At 38.0% G+C, this 23,111-nt stretch overlaps 1 protein-coding gene and 3 long non-coding RNA genes across 11 annotated transcripts; 2 read left to right on the plus strand and 2 right to left on the minus strand.

Moving 5' to 3' along the window:
* Positions 1-4,612: 4,612 nt before the first annotated feature.
* LOC133730810 (uncharacterized) lies at positions 4,613-6,402 on the minus strand. The gene is made up of 2 exons (XM_062158328.1): positions 6,344-6,402; positions 4,613-5,566 (listed from the first exon to the last, which is right to left on the minus strand). Exon 2 carries the CDS (start codon positions 5,561-5,563, stop codon positions 4,613-4,615), a length of 951 nt encoding a protein of 316 aa, XP_062014312.1. The 5' UTR covers positions 5,564-5,566; positions 6,344-6,402.
* Positions 6,403-6,845: 443 nt separating this feature from the next.
* Positions 6,846-7,299, plus strand: LOC133728041 (uncharacterized). The gene is made up of 2 exons (XR_009855567.1): positions 6,846-6,883; positions 7,071-7,299. It is a non-coding gene; the product is annotated as an uncharacterized LOC133728041 (long non-coding RNA).
* Positions 7,130-8,036, minus strand: LOC133728042 (uncharacterized). The gene is made up of 3 exons (XR_009855568.1): positions 7,998-8,036; positions 7,343-7,735; positions 7,130-7,190 (listed from the first exon to the last, which is right to left on the minus strand). It is a non-coding gene; the product is annotated as an uncharacterized LOC133728042 (long non-coding RNA).
* A 5,333-nt stretch (positions 8,037-13,369) lies between these two features.
* Positions 13,370-18,910, plus strand: LOC133728060 (uncharacterized). Of its 8 annotated transcripts, XR_009855582.1 has the most exons (6): positions 13,371-13,889; positions 14,083-14,189; positions 14,506-14,561; positions 15,654-15,745; positions 17,680-17,815; positions 18,619-18,910. It is a non-coding gene; the product is annotated as an uncharacterized LOC133728060 (long non-coding RNA). The 8 variants fall into 8 exon arrangements; XR_009855584.1 differs by lacking the exon at positions 14,506-14,561 and having other exon boundaries at positions 13,370-13,889; positions 14,083-14,229; positions 17,676-17,815; XR_009855583.1 differs by lacking the exon at positions 14,506-14,561 and having other exon boundaries at positions 13,372-13,889; positions 14,083-14,229.
* The last annotated feature ends 4,201 nt before the right edge of the window (positions 18,911-23,111 follow it).

Consider the following 23,111-nt stretch of genomic DNA (forward strand, 5'->3'; position numbering starts at 1 on the left):
ATGTTTCACATGATCAACTCCTTTCTCATGACTTAGATGAACAATATTAGGGTTTGAATCAATTTTAATCATAAGTTTCGGTTTTGATCTTTGTTCCTTCATTCCATTCGTATTTTTATGTTTTTGCATTTTAATTGTTTTTGTTAACTTAGTTTCATTTTCGAAAAAACCAAAAACAAAATCCCCCCTTTTCGTGTAAAATGTTTATATTTTGTGAATACATTTGTGAATATTATACTTTGTTTTAATTTTAATTGTTTAATTGTTTGACAATGACAGGTGTACCCTCAATCCCCGGAATAGAACGATCCCTATTTGCTTATACTACTAACGATCTTTTCAGGGTTAAATTATGCGCTTGCTTTGAGCGTATCAAGTGTGGGGTAGCAATATCATAGCTTCGGAGATAAGTGGAGTCTTCTTATCAGCATCATAAGTAGGTAGTATGTCTACGAGAGGGATGCATTTAGATTTGCTACACCAAAACCTTGCCCGGTAAACCCAGTGGGAAAAACCCGTGGTCGAAGGGAAAAGATGAGCAAATGCATATATGTTGAATCAAAACATCTTCAGGATGGAGCGACTATGCTAAAGATGTGCCTCGTTAAAACCTTGCCAGGTAATAAAACCCAGTGGGACAAAATAACCCTGGACGAAGGACAAAAGAGTACACGATGGTCAAGTGGGTATGCTTCTGGATACTCCCCCTGATTTCAACTTCCCCTAAAAGTTACATGTTAGGTAATTCAGATAATTTACGTAGACCAATACCTTGTACATGCTTCTGGAATGTAGACTTTGGTAGTGACTTAGTGAAGAGGTCTGCACGATTGTCTTCAGATCGAATCTGCTTGACCTCAATCTTCTGATGCTCTTGTTGTTGCTGATTGAAGAAAAACTTTGGTGCAATATGTTTGGTGTTGTCTCCTTTGATGAAACCTGTCTTCATTTGCTCGATGCAAGCAGCATTATCCTCGTGGATAGTGGTTGGTTCATCAGTGGTGGAATGCAGGCCACATGTGCTTTGAACATGCTTTGTGATGGCTCTCAACCATATACATTCACGTACTGCTTCGTGAAGAGCTAGAATCTCAGCATGATTCGAAGAGGTAGCAACAAGGGTCTGTTTTGTAGACCTCCAAGAAATTGCGGTATTCCCAATGGTAAAGACATAACCAGTTTGGGAACGTGCCTTGTGTGGGTCTGATAGATAGCCTGCATCAGCATATCCAACAAGGCGAGCATCATTCTGAGGATCAAGGGGGTTTGATCCATTTCTTGATGCATAAGGATAAAATAAGCCCATATCAATCGTTCCTCTAAGATAACGAAAAATATCTTTTATACCATTCCAGTGGCGGCGTGTTGGTGCAGAGCTATATCTAGCTAACAAGTTCACAGAAAATGAAATGTCTGGTCTAGTGCATTGAGTCAAGTACAATAATGCACCTATTGCACTTAGATATGGGACTTCTGGTGCCAATATCTCTTCGTTATCATCTGCGGGACGAAACGGATCTCTCTTAGGGTCTAGACTTCGGATGACCATGGGTGTGCTTGAAGGTTTCGCTTTATCCTCATTAAAGCGTCTTAACATCTTCTGGATGTAGTTTGATTGATGAAGCAGAATCCCATCAGCACGGTGCTCAAGCTCCAGGCCGAGGCAGTAATTCGTTCTCCCAAGATCTTTCATTTCGAATTCAGACTTCAGGTGCTTGGCGGTTTCTTTGATCTCTTCAGGAGTACCAATCAGATTCATGTCATCGACATAAACTGCCACAATTGCAAATCCAGAACTTGTTTTCTTAATAAACACGCATGGGCATAGTTCATTGTTTACATATCCCATCTCAATCAAATATTCACTAAGACGGTTGTACCACATCCGTCCGGATTGTTTCAATCCATAAAGTGAACGCCTCAAACGAATGGAGAGGGTGTTCCGTGGTCTAGAACTATTTGTATCTGGTATCTTAAGTCCTTCAGGAACTTTCATGTATATCTCTGTATCAAGATCCCCATAGAGATAAGCTGTGACCACATCCATTAGCTGCATATTCAGTTTTTCGGAAATTGCTAAACTGATGAGGTAGCGGAACGTTATAACATCCATTACAGGAGAATATGTCTCATCGTAATCAATCCCAGGGCGTTGAGAGAATCCTTGCGCCACTAGACGAGCCTTGTATCTTACAATCTCGTTTTCCTCATTACGCTTCCTTACAAATACCCATTTAAATCCTACAGGTTTAACATGGTGAGGTGTGGGAACGACAGGTCCGAACACTTTTCTCTTTGTCAAGGAATCTAATTCGACCTGAATTGCTTCTTTCCATTTTGGCCAGTCGTCTCTACGTTGACATTCATCAACAGAGCGAGGTTCGACATCATCGCTAGTTATAATTTCAGTAGCTACTGCGAATACAAATATATCATCGATGATAATCTCATTTCGATTCCAAATCTCACTTAAGCATGCATAATTTATCGAGATTTCTCTATTCTCGACAGTGGGTTCAGACGTTGGAGCGTCCCCCAACGTTGTCTCTTCTAGGATGGACCCATAATCTGGAATTATCTCGTGAGATGGATCAGCTGAGATCGCGATGTCTAGTGGATTCGTTTGTGCCGGTTTTACCCTCTTCCGGGGATAAGAATCCTTCGAACCTAGTGGTCTACCTCGCTTCTGGGCAGGGATATGTGACTGGTTAGCCGCCATGGTCGTACCTCGTCCATCTGGGACGACGCGTCCTACAGGGACATCTATCCTTGCAGGCACATTTGCAGCAGGTATATGTGATCTCGTCACTTTAGCTAGATCAGAGAAAGCGTCTGGCATATTTTGGGCTACACTCTGTAGATCTAGAATTCTTTGCACTTCATTATCGCATTGTGCGGTTCGGGGATCAAGATGAGACATAGTGGGGACATTCCATGTCAATTCACGTCGTTCATCAGGAACGGTAACGTTCTTATCTCCCCCTAACGGCGGGAAGACTGTCTCATCAAAGTGACAATCCGCAAATCTAGCGGTAAAGAGATCGCCTGTCAAGGGCTCTAAAAAGCGTATAATGGATGGAGATTCATAACCGACATATATGCCCATCCTTCGTTGAGGACCCATTTTTGTACGTTGTGGCGGCGCAATTGGCACGAAAACTGCACACCCAAATACACGTAAGTGCGAAACATCAGGTTCGTACCCAGTCACCAACTGTAACGCGGAATAAGGTTGGGTGGCAATGGGCCTCAATCGGACCAACATGGCTGCATGCAAAATTGCATGGCCCCACGCAGATACTGGAAGCTTGGTTCGCATTACCAAGGTCCGTGCGATCATTTGTAATCTTTTAATGAACGCTTCTGCGAGACCATTCTGGGTGTGAACATAGGGAACTGGATGCTCAACATTAATCCCAAGGGACATGCAATAATCATCAAAAGATTTTGATGTAAACTCTCCGGCATTATCAAGTCTTATGGACTTGATTGGATAATCCGGGTGGTGAGCCCTTAATTTAATGATCTGGGCAAGGAGTTTAGCAAACGCAGCATTTCTTGTGGACAATAGTGTAACATGTGACCACCTTGTCGATGCATCAACCAAAACCATGAAATATTTAAATGGTCCGCATGGTGGTTGGATAGGTCCACATATATCCCCTTGTATCCTTTGTAGAAAAAGGTTGGAGTCTTTTTCAGTCTTTGCATATGATGGTCTTATATTTAATTTTCCCAATGAGCAAGCTTGGCATAATGTGTTACTGTACACAAGATCCTTATTGGTAAGGGGATGCCCGTGTGATGAATTTAGGATACGGCGCATCATACTTTGACCTGGGTGTCCCAAACGGTCATGCCAAAGCAAGTAGTTGCTCGAATTGGTTAGCTTCTGGCTGGTTATGTGATTTGCCTCAATCGATCTAATGGTAGCCATGTAGAGACCACTCGAGAGGCATTTTAGCTTCTCCAATGTATGCTTCCGGCCATACAAATTGGAGGTTATGCAAAGATATTCCACTCCTTTTTCCTCAGTGGTTTCAACGTGATAACCGTTGGCTCGAATATCCTTAAAACTCAATAACGTTCTTCTGGAACGTGGAGAATATAAGGCCTCATTAATGGTAAATTCAGTACCATTGGATAACATAAATTGGGCTTTGCCATGGCCCTCTATCAGGTTGGATTGACCTGATATAGTTGTCACAGAGGTATGAGTAGGCAATAAGTTTAAAAAAAACTTCCTATCTCGGAGTATGGTGTGCGTAGTAGCACTATCAGCCAGACAACAAACTTCCTCACAAGACATGCCTATTCATATATTTAATTCAATGGATCACATGTATGAAAATAAATAACTTTATTGAATTAAACATCCAAGCATAACCAAATTATGTAAAACTTAAAATTCCAAAAAAAAATCACCAAAGATAATCTGAAAAATAGAAAGCATTATTCATAACAATAACATAGATATGGCACAAGTGCCTGTTATGTCCATGTCCTCGAGTTTTCAATCCTCGATGTATCCATTGGCTGCTTGGAAATCAGTAATCTCCAAGGTGGTATCCATAGGGACTAACTCTTCCACAAGGTTGGCCTCTCGAGTTCCTCATCTGGCGTGATACTCTCCTATCTCTTCATCTGTTGCACGACAGGTGCGGGACCAATGGTCAGTGCCTCCACATCTATAACATAGATTATGCTGATTTTGAGGGCGACGGGCCGGACCAGGGTTCTCTCTAATTTGAGCTTGTCGGACTTGGCCATTTCGGTTTCCACCACGTGGGCCTTGTCCACGTCCTCCTCGACCCCTTGGGCCATTGCCTGGGTGGTCACGATCATATGGGCCATTTCTGGGCCCATTTCTCCTTCCATGCCTTGGACGTTCAGACCTTCTTCCCCTTCCACGGCCCCGGTTCCTCCTTCCACGATTATTTTCGTGATGGGCAATAGTATTTGCTTCAGGCAAAGGAATTGCTCTAGTACCGGTGGGCCTTGCTTGATCATTCCTCAGAAGTAGGTTGTTGTTCTTTTCAGCGAGCAACATGATGGTGATTAATTCGGAGAATCTAGCAAAGTTTCTTTCCCTGTATTGTTGCTGCAGGACCATACAGGAAGGTGGGAAGGTGGAGAAAGTTTTCTCCAGTAGGTCGGCTTCTGTGAGCTCTTCTCCACAGAATTTTAGGAGTGACCGAATCCGGCAGATTTCAGAGTTATACTCATTGACAGTCTTGAAATCTTGGAAACGTATGTTCTGCCAATCGTGCCTTGCTTCCGGCAAGTAGATGGCCCTTTGGTGGTTGAATCGCTCTTCTAGAGCGACCCAAAGAGATCGTGGGTCTTCTTCAGCTAAATATTCCACCTTGAGTGCTTCTTCCATATGTTTCCTGATGAAAATCATAGCCCTTGCCTTCATGTCTTCAGGGGTGATGTTGTCAGCAATAATCGTTGATCTCATCTTATTTGCAGTCAGATGAAGCTTGACATCTTGGGTCCACTTGAGATAGTTCCTTCCGGAAACTTCCAAAGCGACAAAGTCAAGTTTGTTGAGATTTGACATTCTCTACAAGGATTTAAAGGACAATAGTTAGTGCTATGGGTAATAACTTCCATAAGCAATCAATAAGAACTTCAGGTTCTATAACATGGTATGAAAAATCGGATTAAACATGTATAGTGAATTTGTGGAGGAAACTTCAAGTTCCTTATATGGTATTATCGAAGCTACAGGTTCGATACATGTGAAATATTATTACTCAACCCTTTTGGTTCAATATTTATGTGTGTGAACTTCCGGTTCGTTAAGTACCTGCATTCCGCACATATATATTCTAATGCAAAGAATTTAAGCGGGTAAAATATTTAAATTTAATATGAGCAGGTAATACCACAAAACATTATCATAATAAATAATGAAGGAAAGATGTATCATTATCACAAAGTCCAAACAAGTATATATAGATATTTGTCACAATATACATGAATTGATAGCTAAATTAAAAGCTATTGATTTTCCTTTTTACTCATTCAATTATGCCAATTATAGTGCAAGAGAAATAAGTGTTTCTCATAGAAGATTAAGTTAAACTAGATGCTTCAAAAGTCATAAATCGTGACTGCAGTTCCTACTGAACAGCAGTCGAAAGACGAACTGAAACACTAAGCAAAACTACCCAGAAAAATATGAAAATTTACAGAGATGCAGTAAACACACAGGGGCTCCAGCATATAAAATTTGGTGAGTTTTGGAGTTGATTTACTATTTGAAATAAATACTGGAACACAGAGAACAGAAGGTAAAATGAAACAGCAAAATCGGTTTTTGTTTGGAAAAACCTACTTGGTTGTAGAGCTGGTAGAGTGAAGTTGATTGAATGATGAACTGCCTCTTCTCTGCAACCCAAGATTTATTCACCTCTCCTCTTGTCAATCTGCAATCCAAATAGTAGAGCTATTCGTGCTGATAACGTGTTGTAAAACGAACATAAAACTGTTTCAAAAAATGGAGAGAGCTTTGTTGGGAAGAACTTGAGAGAGAGAGAGTTTAGATGCAGGGAAGGATGGAGATTCAAGTGTTTATTCATCTCACAATGGAGGGTTTATATAGGAATACAAAGCTAGTGTAAATGCTATGGTAAGAAATTCATTATAATGCCTTCAATGATCATAGCTGCAACTCCACATGGTTGCTGCAATTATGAGAGCTGCCATGCTTGTAGTGTCTTCAATGATCATAGCTGCAACTCCACATGGTTGCTGCAATTATGAGAGCTGCCATGCTTGTAGTGGCTTCAATGATCATAGCTGCAACTCCACATGATATAGACATTTATATTACAACACTCTTGATGGTGGAGGCAAAAATGGAGAGCCCAAACAGGTAACCATATTCTGGAAATTTCTGTTTTGGATCTGTCTCTCACTTCAAAGTTTACTTCTTCAATGATTTGAAAGATTAAAATATATGATTCCTAATCCGATTTTTGAGATCTAGAAGTTTCTAGCTGATCAAGGTTCATTTTTCTCTGCTAAGAAGCTGAGTTTTTTCGGGTTTTTTTGCCTTGCAGACCATTGGTTGTATGACAGAGCGTGTTGTGGAAACTGGATCATTTGGAATTGTTATTGCAAACTCTTAGAACGCGGTTGAAGATCTGAGGTTGGCCTGGCCTGGCAGAATCATCGAAGATCTAGAAATAGCAAAACCACCCAGTATTTAGAACAAAGGACTTGGGAGTGAAGACGGAAATCCATGGGCTTCAACAAATGAAATGAATTTATATGGTGACAAACCAAAAACCCGAGTTGAAAAAAAAGAAGAGAGAAACAACATTAGACTAACCCAGCTAAAACAACGATATTGTAGAGAAAGTTCACCTCCAACACGAGAATCAATTTCGCTGATAATCAACTCATCAACAAACTAGGGTCTCCCAAAACATGATGTCCTGTAACCAATTGAAACATAGGATTCAATGAAGAGATAACGAATTTGAATTACAGGAAAGGATTTGAAGATTGAGAACGGAGGTTGAGAGAATTATCCTATTTCGTTGCAAGAAGCCGGAAACATCGATTTGGTTGTTTGGAAGAAACGGCGATGTGGGTTTGTTTGGAGGAAGCGATGTTGGACGATATCTACTTTCTCTCTCTAGCTTTTAGAGAGAGACACGGGGGGAGAGTGAATAAATTTTTTATTTAAATTTGCAAGTGAAACTGTGAACGTGAAGTAAACCTTTTTTTTTTTTGATCAGGTTAGTTGTTAGTAACTCACACACCCATGCAGTGGTATCCCAGCGCCAAGACACCTGCACCGACATTGCGGCGAAAGCCTGGCAAAGCCAGACTAATCCATTGCACCGCAGACGCACGAACCCAAAGGGTCCCTCAAATCTGCTGGCCACGGGATGGAGCTGGGATTCGAACGGTAGACCTGGGGGTTCCAGACTAGATCATTCGACTAACACACCACACCACGTGGTTAACTTGAAGTAAACCTAATTGACCAGCTTTAAGAAAATTAATTATTATTATTATTTTTAATAAATGACTAGTGTGGCTGCGGTTTTTTTTTTTTTACTTGCTACCTTATTATTGGAAAAATGTATCTTTTCTTTGCTAATTATGAGTACCTATATGAAACTTTAATGACGATAAAAGAATATTAGGTTTTTGTCATGAAGGAAAAAAATTTATAAAAAAAAAATTAATTACATTAATCACTTATTAATGGACTTTTAAATTTTTACAATTTCCACCATATAAATCAATCAATCCTAATTATCCTTTCCACAAGACAGGTAATTATCCTTTACCATATAAATCGAATAAGATTAAGGGATAATGATAAAAAAAGGTCATTTTGAAGTACCTTATTATAATTTAAACACCACAAATGTCTCCATGATAATTAAGGTCACATGTTCACAACTTACCACTAGAGTTCAACTTAATTACAAAAACTGCCACCGTCAGTTTCTTTCGCAGTTAACTGGAAATTTCACAACTGTTTATCTTCTCCACATTATAATTTGGAATTTCAAAGTTCCAAAACCGCTCAAACCTACTCCGTCTCATCTTCATCTCCGGCGGCCACATTCTGAGACACATACATTCTCCGACGACTATTTTGCTCAACAGTGAAGCAGCGCCGACTCTGCAAAAGTACTTCACAGAAAAAGCCCCAAATTTTAGGGATTCGAAGAATTGCAGAACTCGAATCGTCTACCTCGACCGGGTAATCTTTCAGCCTCGATTCTCAGAAACTTCTCTTACTTAATTTCGAGTCATTGATATAGTATTTCTGCATTTGATTCTGAAACAAAACAATTCGATTCCAAGTTTTGGTTTGAGTGAAGATTTAAAGCTTTTTTGAGTGGAGATGATCAATGACTGTCTTCAAATTTTAGTTTGATGCTGTAACATAGCCAGTGACATAGGCTACTGACTGGGTATCATTTGATTTTGGAGGGGCTCTGTTTCCATTTTGGTGTGATTTGATACAGAGACATGGACAGTAACATAACCATTTATATGGAGATAATGAATGTGTGTCACGCTGTTTAGGCTTTAGGCTTTACTTGAATGGAAATTCTGCTAGTGCAAATACATATTTTATAGGCTCAGATAATGAAACTGGCCAGTGAGGTCACTGGCCAGGTCACTAGACAAGTCAAAGGCCAGATAAGTCACTGGAAAAGACCAACTCATTGGCAACGTGTGTTAAACTCCTGTCACTGATCATGTAACTGATCATGTAACTGGCCATGTAACTTAAAATGTATGTAACTGATCATGTAACTTACAACATATGTAACTGGCCAAGTAACTGATTATGTAACTGACGTTGTCATTGACATGAGCTGTAACTGACCATGTAACTGATCATGTAACTTACAATATATGTATCTGGCCAAGTAACTGACTACGTAACTGATTATGTAACTGCAAACTCAATGCTAACCTTCTTATTTTTTCAACAGAATTTAAACATCAGAAATGGCAAGAACAAAAAGAAAAGAAAGGGAACCAAGCGATGATGACGAAGACTACCAAGAGGTGGAATCAGAAGATGAAGAACACGATCGAACGATACACAGAAAGAAGAATTCGAAGAAGAGCTTGAAGAAATAAAAAAAAAAGGAGACAGGAAGAAACAGAAGAAGAAGAAGAAGAAGAAGAACCATCACTGAAGAAGATTCTCAAGAAGAGCTTGAAATCAAAAAAAAAAAAAAGACAAGAAGAAACAGAAGAAGAAGAAAAAGTAGAACAATCACCAAAGAAGGGTTCCTCTTTGGTGCTATTTCAAAAAACTGAAGCAGCACCAAAGAGGAAGAGAAATGTGAAACCAGGACATGTGCAGTACAGGTGCACATTAATAAGTTTCTTGAACACAATTAAAGATAACAAGAAGAATCTCAGTGCAAGAACATTAGATTTGCTCAGGCAGTCACCATTTGGAAATATTGTCGATGCATTCCATGGTGGCTACATAGAGGAGAAGTCAGCCAAGAAATCTGATGATTTCATTACACTCCTCCTGCAGGCCTACGACCATGAAAATGACCTCTTCTTCTTTGGAAAGAAGAAATTTAAGATCTCGACAAGAGATATTTCAAAGATCCTAGGAATGCCAGAAAAAGGTGACTTGGTCCCAAAGACTTCTGAGGATGCATATCAGTCCGACTTTGTCCAGCAGTTTTTTTCAAACACAGCGAGAATTAACAAGAGAGCCGTGGAGAAAGCTCTGCAAGATGCGCTGAAAGACAATCCAACAACAGAGGAAGGGATTGAGAAGAAGGACAAAAATGTGGCAAGATTAATCTTGCTGGACTTGTCCATCAAGTTTCTGTTTCCAAACGCAGGAGGAACAATTTCATGGGACTACGTCAAAGCCTGCGAAAATTTGGATAAGATCGGATCTTATGACTGGGCAAGGGAAGTTGGAAGCTTCTTAAAAAAGTCTATAAAGACTTTGAAAAAGAAAAAGGAGTCAAGCAGCCCATATGGTAATACGGGGGGCTGCGTTCTGATAATACTGGTAAGTTACTGTCAGACTGAAATGTAACTGGTCAAGTCATTGATCAAGACAAACTACATGTCATTCGTCAAGTCACTATGACTAATTTTTTTTTTGTTTTTTGTGCAAGCAGTATTGGTTCTGTCAAAAGACTGGAAAAATCAAGCCAATATCTGGAAGGGAGAACGAAGATCATGGGATGAGAAAATGAGACATCCAGAAGCTGATACAGAATTGGACAAGTTTTAACTGCTTGAAAAAACTAGAGGTATTTTCTTCTCTGTCAAAGTAGTTGTCACTGGACACGTCACTGGCCAAGTAACTATCTTGGTTAAAAGTCACCGATTAAGTCACTATCACACTGCATGTCAATGGTCAATTCACACTTCATGTCACTGGCCTTCATAACTGTTGTAAACATGTCATTGCTCATGTCACATAGCATGTCACTGACATATTGAATATGTTTCTTTCAGAAAATCTTTGAAAACCTGAAGGAGGATAGAGAGGAATCAGAATCCGAGGAAGAGGAGAATAGATCAGATGAAGCAAAGACAGTTCCGGAAGGAGAGGAAAAAGGAACTGATGATCAGAATTGTGAAAACAAAGAAGATAACCTACAAGTTGAGGTGGCTGAACAGGAAACAACTTCAGAAAAAAACAAGTGGGAGAAAGAGCTTCAGAAAAAGGAGGAGGAGATAAGATATATGACTGTGGAGAAAGATAATTTGAAGAAAAAACTGAACGAAAAGGAACAGGAACTAAGGAAAATCACGGAGGACATGGTGAATCTGGAGGAACGAAATGCTACACTTGTGACCGAGAATTTCTGCCTTGCATCATCGGTGAAGGAGTTAGAGATAAAATTGAAGGAATTGGAGCAAATGTTGAGCCCAAAGACTCACACCTCAACAGCAGCTCAGCAGCACAGCTCCCCACCACCTAACTCTGCAGAAGAAAAAAATGAATCAAATGGAGCTGCATCTAAGGCTGCTGAAAACACAGAAAATAAAGATCAATCGACTGTTGAGGAAGCTCAGTCCCATGGGATCTGCACAGTCGAAGAATCTGCAGCAGCAGCAGCTCAATCTCCACCTCACTGCACAGTTCAAGAAGAAACTCAATCGACACCTCCATCGCAAAAGGACTCACTGTTCTAGAGCCCCACAGTCTGCATGCTCACAGTCGAAGAAATGGAAAAACAACCTGACATGTTTCAGATAGTGAAAAGTCCTGTAGCTGCGCGTGGCTTTCCACTTTGTACGTTGAGCCCAGAGAAAGAGCAGAAGACACCAGAGGAGAACAAAAAAGGCGAGTTAACAATGCGCCTTACAGAGCAACATTCTGGTGAAACTGTATCATTAATGGGTCTCTACTCTTACGTTGTGAGATTAAAGAATAGGAGAAGAACACAGAAAAAGGACAACATTTACTGGTGGGGGGATGTGAAAGCAAAACGAAGGAAGAAAGCAAAGGAGATTGAAGATAGATTGAAAGATGCTGAAAAGAAAGATAAAGAAAAGGAGATGAAGGCTTCACTGCCAGATGCTGAACGTGAAAGGCTAGAACAGATGGTAGCACAACAGAAGTTGGACGATTTACCAGAGGATGTTCTGGAAGCAATAAGACAGATGGACGCTGCAGAAAATGCAGAAATCAATAAAGAGCCAGAAGAGAAACAGCTACCTCCTGAGGTCGTAGACTGGGAGGAGAGCAAAGTATACAATTTCATGGACCAGGACACCAAGAGGAGAGTCCAGAAATACTGGAAAAATGCACCATCAGGGTAATGCTTTAATTAAGTTAAAATTCTATTTTAAACTTATTGTAACTGGCCAAGTAACTGTTTATGTAACTATCAAAGTAACTGGCCAACACGAAAATTCTATTTTAAACTTATTGTCACTAGCCAAGTAACTGTTTATGTAACTATCAAAGTAACTGGCCAGGCCATCGTTCATGTATATGGCAAAGTCACTGGCCATGTGAAGTCACTAGCCAAGTCACTGTCCATGTAATTGACAAAGTAACTGGACAAGTAAAGTCGCTGGCCAAGTCACTGTCCATGTAACTGCGTTAGTCACTGGCCAACGAGTTGGGCAAGTGAAGTCACTGGCCAAGTCATTGGTCATGTGATTGTTAAATAACCGACATCACTATCTATGTTACTTACACTATTCATTCTTTGCAGAGTATACTTCTGGGATGGAAGACAGTATGGAGCACAAGTTTCAAGACAGGATTTAAAAGACATGATCATGGACGAACCGATAGCAAGCAATTGCCTCGAATGTTATGGAATTCTCTTGACTGATCAACTGTTGGAGAAAGAATCACAAGGCTTGGATGTCCCAACTTTTATGAATCCCTTGTGCTGGGTAAGTAGTGGAACGATTATCAATCTACAATCAAAGCAAATAATTCTTAATTGATAATAACTTGTCTTCTTTTTTTCTTACAAACAGAATTCTGCAGAAAATTTGACGGTGTATTATGTACATATCTGTACCTATGTGAACCACTGTTGCAGAATCTGGCAAGATCCAACTATATATTCTTCCCAATCTCACATGAATCAGGATTTCATCATACACTGCTCATTTTTGACAAGGAATTAAAGAAATGGTACCACTGTGATTCAAAAAGACCGAAACACTACAACAATTCAAGGCTTTTACTGCGCAAAATTTACGGCGTGCAATTTTTTGTGCCGTAAATGTTATTCTTTTACGGCATGCATTTTATGCACGCCGTAAATAACTTTGTCATTTACCCTTTTACGGCGTGCATATATAGCATGCCATTAATAACTCTGTCAGCTAGTCTTTTACGGCGCATAGAAATAGCACGCCATAATTGTGTCATATCTTTTACGGCGCACGTTTTAAGCACGCCGTAAAAACATACAAATAAATCTTTTTTACGGCTTACAATAAAGCATGCCGTAAAAACATCTCTAAAAAAACTTAATTATGGCTCGCAAAGAAGCATGCCGTAAATAATGATTTTTAAGGCGCGAAATTTTCACAGAAAGATTTGGTTTCCCTCTTAAGTTTCTCTTTCCTCTTTTCTCAACTTTCCCGAAATTTACTTACTTTTGTTAGTTTTCTATTCTAAGAAAGTCATGCCCTTTGCAAACTCCTCACCAGTTCGCAATGCCCTAAACCTAATAGCCAAAATCCCAGACCTTCCCATGAGTTCTCCTCCGCAAGTTCTTCTTCCCGTCTAATCACCCAGTTCTCTTGCAAAAATCTCAACTCTTCCCCGCCCAAGTTCTTCTCTTGGGCTATCAGATTTCGCGACAGGGGTTGTGTGTTCAATCGAGGACGAAGAGAGCATCTCAGATTGTGATTTCTCATCATAAATTCAGGTATGGCCATATGATATTGTGGATTCATATGGATTTTGGTAAATTTGATTGGGTTTTTATCTCAAAAGTGAACCGGGTCTGTCTAAAATTTAGGATTTATAGTTGGGTATTTGGTTATCTAAGATGGGTGTCTGCTTGATATGTAATATCTAAAACTTTTGGTTTGATTGAATGTATTGAATTGGTTTGATAGATGCGACGGAGTTTCTAAACTTGGTGGATGACTCGGTTCAAGCATATCAAAGTCTTATGCACGATTTTGATGAGTTTTTGGAGCACTATGACAAGGTAGATGCATTGGTACGTTCCTCTGAATTTTTGCCCAGGAGTGGGACTGTATGTGAGTTGTTACTTGCTTTGACCAAATCTTCTAGATGCCTTTGTTACTGCAACAGTCTGTATATGACCCTCACTTGGTGGGCATGTTTAAATTTATGTTGTTGGTTCCTGTTAAATGTTGTTGCTTTTAGTTTGGGTTCTATATATGTGGGTTCTTTTTTTGTCAAGAACTCAGCAATTTGAATTTAATGAGAAGGCTTTGAGAAAATTGTTTCTAAGTTCACTATGTTGGAATTGGAAAAAAAGAGTGTGCTGAGGAAGATATATATTATTACAGAGTACAAGTGCTGGATATAGGTTCTCATTATTTAATGCAAAGTGTGCTGGGATTAGGTTAGTGATGACCTTTCTTTCTCTCCTCATTTTCAGTATTTGTAAGGAACAAGCATGATAACCTTGTTATCTTGACTCTAGGCTATTATTCACTTTGTGCCTGTAAATTTCAATTTGGTTGTACGATGTGGAGATGGAATCTAACTAATAATAACCCAAAGAATCTAAAATAGCAATATATATTGCAATCAGGTCTGTTTGTAAATTTCTCCGGCTGCAGAGCATGATAGAGATAAAAATATCCATTTTCCCTGTAGATAAAAATAGTCATGCCCTTAAAGTTATGAAAGCATAAGAGATCATTGTGTTGGTGGTGAGGAGCCATGGCGGTAGTGCATATAGTTAGTCTAGCGGCACCAAGTCATAGTAGACGTGGGGGATATGAACAGCAATGGTGGCGTGCGTGAGATTATAAACAGATATAACAATGCTCATTTGGCATAGTAATAAGAAAAACCTTTGTATTTTATGCACACAAAATTATGGTCTTCCGGTGGTTATGCATGTAGATATCACGAAGGCAAAGGTCAATGTTAAGATGATATGTATTGATGGTGGCAGTCATATCTGGGGTTGATGAAGCTGGATATGCTGCTCTAACCATAAGGTTGAGGCAAGTGATTACTTTAGCACCTTAGAAAGTAATGAATAATGAGGCAGTGATTATCACTTAGTAGAAATGGTCAGGCCTATGGTTTGCTCCTAGTGCTGTGGAGTTCAAGCCTCCTTATGGTATCTCCCTAGCTATTTGCTAAAGTTTCCTTAAAATTCTAGGGTCTGGCAGCTTGAGCATTCGAATCCAGAAAATATGGAAGATTACAATGTTTATTTCTTTATTAGTATTCGCAATCTAATGTATATATGTGATCCCTAAGTATCCAAGCTAGGTAGATGGTTATTGTGATCAGTGCAATCCAATTCCATTCTGGCTGCTTTTGGGTTGAACTTCCTGATTAATTCTTCATTAGCTTATGTCATCATAATCCTACATTCTTCTGCACAAACAATACATGGGTACCCTGTTTTCTTTTCCTCGTATACTCTCTTGAGATATTGTGCATGTTAAAAGCCGTCCAATGTATTTTTTTTCAGAAGCAAAAGGACTCTTGCAGACACGTGGTTGTTCGTCACTGTTGCTTAGTTTTATGAAGTTACTCTTACAGTGCAATTCATTCACTTAGAAGGTACAGAGTCACAGTAACTTACAGGTTATGTGGATACAGATGCCTCAAATCTATAATTTGTTATATAAGATGAGAGAAGTTACTCTTAGAGTGCAATTCATTCACTTAGAAGGTACAGAGTAGCAGCAACTTACAAGTTATGTGGATATAGATGCCTCAAATGTATAATTTGTTCTATAAGCTGAGAGAAATTAACTGTCATATGAGTAATAAACTCAAACCGGGTATGGAGGTGATAGATACCCACATGTGGCTATTTCTGTATCTTAAGTAGGGATTCCTTCAGCCACTTTTTGGGAGTATATGTAATTTGTAACCTTGTAGCTATTTTAGTTGTAGCTTTGTAAGTTTAAAGAGTTTCTTCTTCAAGTGGTCTTTGCATTCCTTTTTTCTAATGAACTCATGTTTCCAAAAATATAAAGAAATATAAAAAATAAAAAATAAAAATAGAAGAAGGTGGCTTCAACCACAAAGTAGCTGTAGCAATAATTGTGAAATATGTGAACTGAGTGATTTAGCCAATGTAACGCGTTTTTATAAGTCCTTCATAGAACCTTGCTTTATGGTTTGGACTTTAGAGAGGAAATACTCTTCAATCAAAAACTAACATAGGTCTAGTTTGTATTTTGAAATATCTAGAATGGCTAGGAATCAAAGCAGTACTTGTACTAACTACTAAGTCATCTTGTTTGTCCTGGGCATGTTGGGAGCAGGCTTTGCTCTATACTTCAAATCCTCAGGGATTGTAGAGCATAAGATATTAGATTCAGTTCCCTTATTGTGATTACTTCTCACTGTTTAATAACTTGGAGGATGATGTTTCAGATGTTCAAACATATATTACTAGGCTAGTAGGATTAAGTTGAAGGGTGACTAACGTATAGCTTTCTTTGTTTCCTTTACATGTTTATTTTACTTCTGTGACTTCCCATTTATGAGGCTTTCATCATTTTTTCGTTGATACCCCATTCTATATATCATGTGTAGTTCAATGCTTGATGGATAGGATACCTGCCGAGCCATGTCCTGGAGAAAAAAAAAAATTTTAATGTACAGTAAATGCATGACAGAATAAAGCAATCCTAGAAGATAATTCTAGCTTGCATCACCAAAACCAATTCTTCCAAACAGCTGACCTAAATGACTTGGTCAATAATTGAAAGATTTGGAATTTACTCATTGTTTGCTAATATGACTGGCATAACTTTTAAGACTAGTTTATAATAAGAAAGCAATACTGAAAAGAAAAAAAAAACACACTGGATTTGTTAGAGTAAGTTTGTAGAGAATCGATCACATTTGGGTGATTATGGATGTCTGAATTGTGAATTTGTGGTTGAGGAAACAATGAGAATTGAAGTATCTAGATTGTGCATATGGAATTACTTCCAAGAGTTTCTTCTTCAGCTATTTCCTTGTATGCAAGAAGAATAAAAACCTGTTATATGTTCGCCTAATTTTCTGTTTGTTTTGAACCTCTTGAGAATAATTCTCAAAATCTATTTCTCTTATTTTCCAAGTATATATGACCGCAATTATAGTATATTCTTTAATATGTATACATAGTATAAAGTAGCTAATCAAGCCTTTGAAATTGAAGGGCGGAGTTTGGTTTTTGCTTTCTTGAAACCTTTATAGTTATTGAACCCTCTAATTAAGACTTAAGAGAAAGGAGGACCCCAAAACTACCTTAACGTTTTCTGAGATGTTCTTCTTTCCTCTCAATTTTGCCTACTTATTTTTTCCTCTTTTCTCTCAACGTTGTAGGTATTAATTAGCATATTTGATCACAAGAGTTATAATTTTTTTTCTTTCAAATTTGTTATCTGTTTGTCCTCTGGACGTCTATGTTGTATTACTTCTATCTAGCCACTTTTTCTTTAATTGCTATATTGTTATTATATGATTTCTGATCTAGTTGTTTTATTAGCCAGCTACACTTTTTCAACCCTTGGAGATATCAATATTGACAGTTCAGTGCTAGAGTTGGTAATAAAGGCAACTTTTCTGTGGAATGAAAAATTAAATGATCACCTCCATTATCATGCTTTCCGTGAAATGCATTAACTAGTAAGATCTCTCTCTCTCTCTCTCTCTCTCTCTCTCTCTCTCCTTGTCATTTGATTTCAAGATTCCTTTAACTAAGCAAGACACGATTGAAACAATGAAATATAAAGAACTGCATGTGTAGTTCTGTGCTAGTTTTTTTTTTTTTTTTTTAAATTTCTTTTTATTACTTGTAGCTCTTTTATTATCTGGATAATTATAGTTATTGTATTTAAACATCTGGAATGTGGTTGTTGTCTAAATACAAGTTAGAATGTAGCCTCAAGGAAAACAAAGGTGAAACAAAATGGAAACAGAATGGGCACATTGCAAAAGCAGGTTACATCTAAACTAGAAACATTAATATTATGATAATATAAACCATAATTCTAATTTAAAAACAATATTCTGTTATTTTTTTTGTCATAGTGATCCTAGAGGTTTTTATGATGGAGCACGAAACTATGTTATTAGTATTCATGCAAGTAAGGGGTACCCGAAGAAGATCCAATGCCCTTGTAGTGGCTGTATAAACATTTGGTCCCATCCACCTAATGAAGTATTAGATCACTTGATCTCAAGTAGTTTGTGAAGATAAGAATCTCTTTTGAAAACCAAATATTGGATGCAAATATATCTGAAAGGAGGAAAGATTTAGAAACTGCATGAACTCATCTTATTTATTATTTTGAGTATTGTACTATGCTTTCAATGATTTAGATTCTGTTATGATCCTTTGCTAGTATCTTATTTAATTAACTCTATCTTGATTGAAGAAGAAAACAGTGCAGCCAATGTATAACATATATTCTCAAACTTGTTTCCAGCAGGTACTGCCAAAATTTGTGGTGTATGCAGATTAATGCCTTATGTTGGTACTGCTGGTAAATTGCTCGAACTAATTGGGAGATACAAATTGCAGTTGGATAGTGGTGCTTGAAACCTTGCAATTACCCTACAATATATTTTTGAACTGTAATATGTTACTTTTAATTAAACTCAAGTTTGCAGGGACATGCAAATGCATGTAATTGTTTTGTAGTTTAGTTGCATATGGCATGGTAACAAGTTTGTACAGATATCCTATTTCAATTAATGTATCATATATGTTAATTCACCTTTGCTCTTTGACAATCTACATAAGGTTTTGAAATGAATTATTGTTAGTTGAGCAGCTACATTGAATATATTGCCATATTTGGCAAATGAGCAGCAATATAAAATTTCTTGCAAAGAAGAAATGCCAATAATGGCGTGCAAAGTGTGTCACAAATGACATTGAGAATTATGCCTAAAGTCTTTTACGGCGTGCTATGTAGACCGTAAATAACTCTACAGGTATTCTTTTATGGCATACCATGTGTGCCGTAAATGAGTTCCACAGAAAGTCTTTTACGGCGCGCTTTGTTGAGCATTTACGGCGCACTTATATGTTACACTAGAGATCCGAGAATTGGTAGGAACACTTTTACGGCGTGCATAGATGAACATTTATGGCTCACAAAAGCATGCCGTAAAAGGGATATGTCTTTTACGGCGCGAGCATTTACAGCCTGTTTTTGTGCGCCGTAAATAGGCTTTTACGGCGCACATCGCAGGCCGTAAAAGCCCAGTTTTGGTGTAGTGAAAAAATCATCAACTGGAAAATCCTTTCAAAATGTCCAAAAAATGGTATGGAACACTTTCGTCATACTAATTTCATATATTTAATTTAAGCAGAAAGCATATTATTGATTATGTTGGGATGTTGGAAATGCAGGTTGACATGGTAGAACTTTGGATGACAGCAGTAAAAGAACAGGCAGATGACATGTTGTAACAGGGACGCAGAATGAAATTTGATGAAAAGAACAGTTCAGAAGAAGAACTGAAAATGATGGAAGTTCCATTGACTGAAACAGAGAGAGAAAGCATAAAGTGGATCAAGGATAACTATAAACGAAAAATGGCAGTGACAGAACTCAAAGACAACCCTCAGCAAGGAGAAGATTCGTAAGTACACAGCTCTTTAAAAATGTCAATATAATCATTATAAAGTTCAAATTCATTTACTTCAATTTTTATATGATGAACAGATTTGATTGAGGACTTTTTGTAATGTACACAATGGAGAAAATTTCGAAAAAAAGGAGAGTTCCAAAGAAGCTCACAAAGGATGATATTTTGAAGTTTAGAGCTCATGTTGTAAAGTCATTTGCAGAAAGTAGGCACAGCTGGAACTCAACACATGAAGAATCATAGAAATTTGTTTAGGGAATAGGATAGGTTATATAGTTTTTTTGAATTGATTCATCATATATATCCATTCATTTGTTCAATCGGAATTTCAATTTTTTAATATTTTCTTGCAGATATTGCTTCAGTATATAAAAGTTTGTTTGATATGATCTTCTGAAACGAATTCATGTACTTAGGTACCTTTTAAAGTAAGTAACTGGCTAAGTTACAGAGAAACTGAATGTCACTGGAAATGGCAACCTGAATGTCATAGACCAAGTCACTGGTCAAGTCACTGTACGTCTCAAGTAACTGGCAAAGTCACTGACAACGTAACTGCCCAAGTAACTAGCCTAGACACTAAACGAGTCAATCAATAAGTCTACAGATCTTATAGCAAGACACTGAACAAGTAACCAGCCATGATTTGGCAAAAATAATTGTAAAAGGTAATGTCATGAGCCAATACATAAAGCAAGTAACTGTAAAAAAATTCATGTCCTTATGTACCCTATAAAGTAACTGGCCAAGTCACTGGCAAAGTAACTGACAAAGTCACTCACTAGCAAAAGACAAGACATTACCAAACTGATCTTTTTATTTCTAAATGCAGCGTGCCGCTGCACCGCGACTGCAGCGTTTCGCTGCACGACAACAAACAAAGTTTAAGTTTCAATTAAAAATCTGTAAAAGGTAATGTCATGAACCAATACATAAAGCAAGTAACTGTAAAAAAAAATTATGTCCTTATGTACCCTATAAAGTAACTGGCCAAGTAACTTTAAAAACTAATGTCATGAGACAATAAATAGAACAAATAATTGTAAAAATTGAAGTCACTGCTTATGTCACTTTCTATGTTTGAAATTACCTATTTAACCATTCAACTGCAAGTAAACTGCCAGTGGCAGTTATCTAACCCGAGGGCGACTATTTCTCTTGGTTCATTTTACAATATCTTTTCACAATTTCAAAACTCAGAGAAACTTTATACGATTTGTTGCCCTAAACTCAGAGAAACTGCTCAAAGATTTTCTCTCCGGCTAAAACAGCGGACAACGACTGATTTCCTCCACCGTGAACGGTGGGTAAGCAAGAGTGATTCACCGACTAAGCCCCAAATTCTACGGTTCTACAAATTTACCGAAAATTTACCGGTAACTTCCTCCTCCTTCTTTCATATAATTTCGATTTGAATAGCTTGCGTTTTGTTTGAATTAGAAAAGACATATTTCAATTACATGTGGAGTCTCATCAGAAAATGAATTTGCATGCGACATTTGTTTGACTTACATGTGGAATCTGATGAGAAAATGGTGAGACTTGTTTAAATTACATGCGGAATCTAATGAGAAATGATGATTTCTGTTTGAATTACATGTGGAATTTGATGACAAAATGAATTTCCATGTTAGTTTTGTTTGAATTACATGTGGGATGATGCCAGAAAATTTCAGCCTTTTGTCATTGTTCAATGTCTCTGTCACTGCCCATGTCGCTGCACTTGTCATTGGCTATGGTCATGTAACTGGTCATGTAACTGTTCATGTCACTATCATAAACATGTGCATAAATATGTCACTGGTTATGTAACTATCAAAATAACTATTGAATTCTAATTTTCTTAACTGTTTACAGGATTTTTTTTAAAAAGTTCAAGGAATGGACCAACTAAAAAGAAAACAAAGTGAGGAATCTGGAGAAGAACAATCTGAAGAACGAAGTCCAGAAGAAACAATTGGGGAAAAGTTGAAAGTGATAAAATGGAAGAAACTGAAAGAGAGAAAAAAGCGAAAGCAGAAAACTGAAGATGAAGAAGAATCAAGTGAAGATGAGGAAGGAACAACTGGAGATGAAGAAGAATCTGATGAAGAACAAGTCCGGGGTAAGAAGACGAAGAAGGATAAAAAGAAGAAAACTGGAAAGCAGAAAAGAAGAAAACTGGAAGGAACTGAAGATGAAGAACAATCTAATGAAGAACAAGTCCGTAGTAAGAAGAAGAATAATATTAAAAAGGAGAAAAGTAAAAAGGAGAAAAGAAGAAACAGGGAAGAAAATGAAGATGAAGAAGAAGTTCGTGCAAAGAAGAAGAAGAAAATGGATAAAAGGAAGACAAAAAAAGAGAGTACAAAGAAGAAGGAAGAAACTGACGAGGAAGAAGATACAAAGGATGATGAAGAGGAAAAAGTCCCAGGGAAAAGGAAAAGATATGTAAAAGAGGGTTATGTGCAGTATCGCTGCACAATGCTTGCTTTTCTGAAAACAATTGCAGAAAACAAAAATAACCTGACTGAAGGGACTTTAGAGCTGCTGTAGAAAACACCCTTTGCAACGCTGATAGATGCATTCCATGGAGGTTCAATTAAAGAAAAGGATGCAAAGAAATCAGATGATTTAATCACACTTCTGCTACAAGCATACAACAGCGACACATACCTTTTTGTGTTTGGGAACAGGAAATTCAGAATGTCAACAAGTGATATATCTATGATTTTAGGAGTGCCGGGATCCGGGTTATCAGTACCAAAGACCAAAGAAGGGACATACAGATCTGAGTTCGTGACTAAATACTTTGACAAAAAGCAGAGGATCAACAAGGCGGCTGCAGAGGAAGCTTTGAAGAAGGCATTGGCAGAAACTCCAGAAACAGGGGATGAAAAAACGAAACGGGACAGAAATGTTGCCGTATTAGTACTCTTGAACCTTTTCATCAAACTTCTGTTCCTAAACTCTGGAGGAACAATATCTTGGGACTATATAAGAGTATGTGAAGAGGTGGAAAGTCTGGGAAAATATAGCTGGGCAAAGGAAGTTGGCGACTTCCTTAAAAAATCAATTAAACGAAAGGCAAAAGAATCCCAAAACATGGCAGGTTGCGTGATATTGGTGATGGTAAATTCCCGTACCATGTTAAAAATTTGTTTATGCATCATTTTGCTGTCCCATAATTAACTACGTATGTTGTTGTAAGTACAAAAACTAGATCAGTGTCATATCACTGTTAAGGTCACTGGACAGGTAACTGGCCAGGTCACTGTTAATGTTACTGTCAAGTTTATGTCACTGACAATGTCACTGTTTATGTATTTGCATATGTCATTGG

The sequence above is a fragment of the Rosa rugosa genome, chromosome 2 (genome assembly GCF_958449725.1).
Source record: "Rosa rugosa chromosome 2, drRosRugo1.1, whole genome shotgun sequence".
Lineage (NCBI taxonomy): Eukaryota > Viridiplantae > Streptophyta > Magnoliopsida > Rosales > Rosaceae > Rosa > Rosa rugosa.

Excerpts from the sequence above, each read along its gene's own strand:
- LOC133730810 (XM_062158328.1), bottom strand. The coding sequence starts at position 5,563 with ATGTCAAATCTCAACAAACTTGACTTTGTCGCTTTGGAAGTTTCCGGA.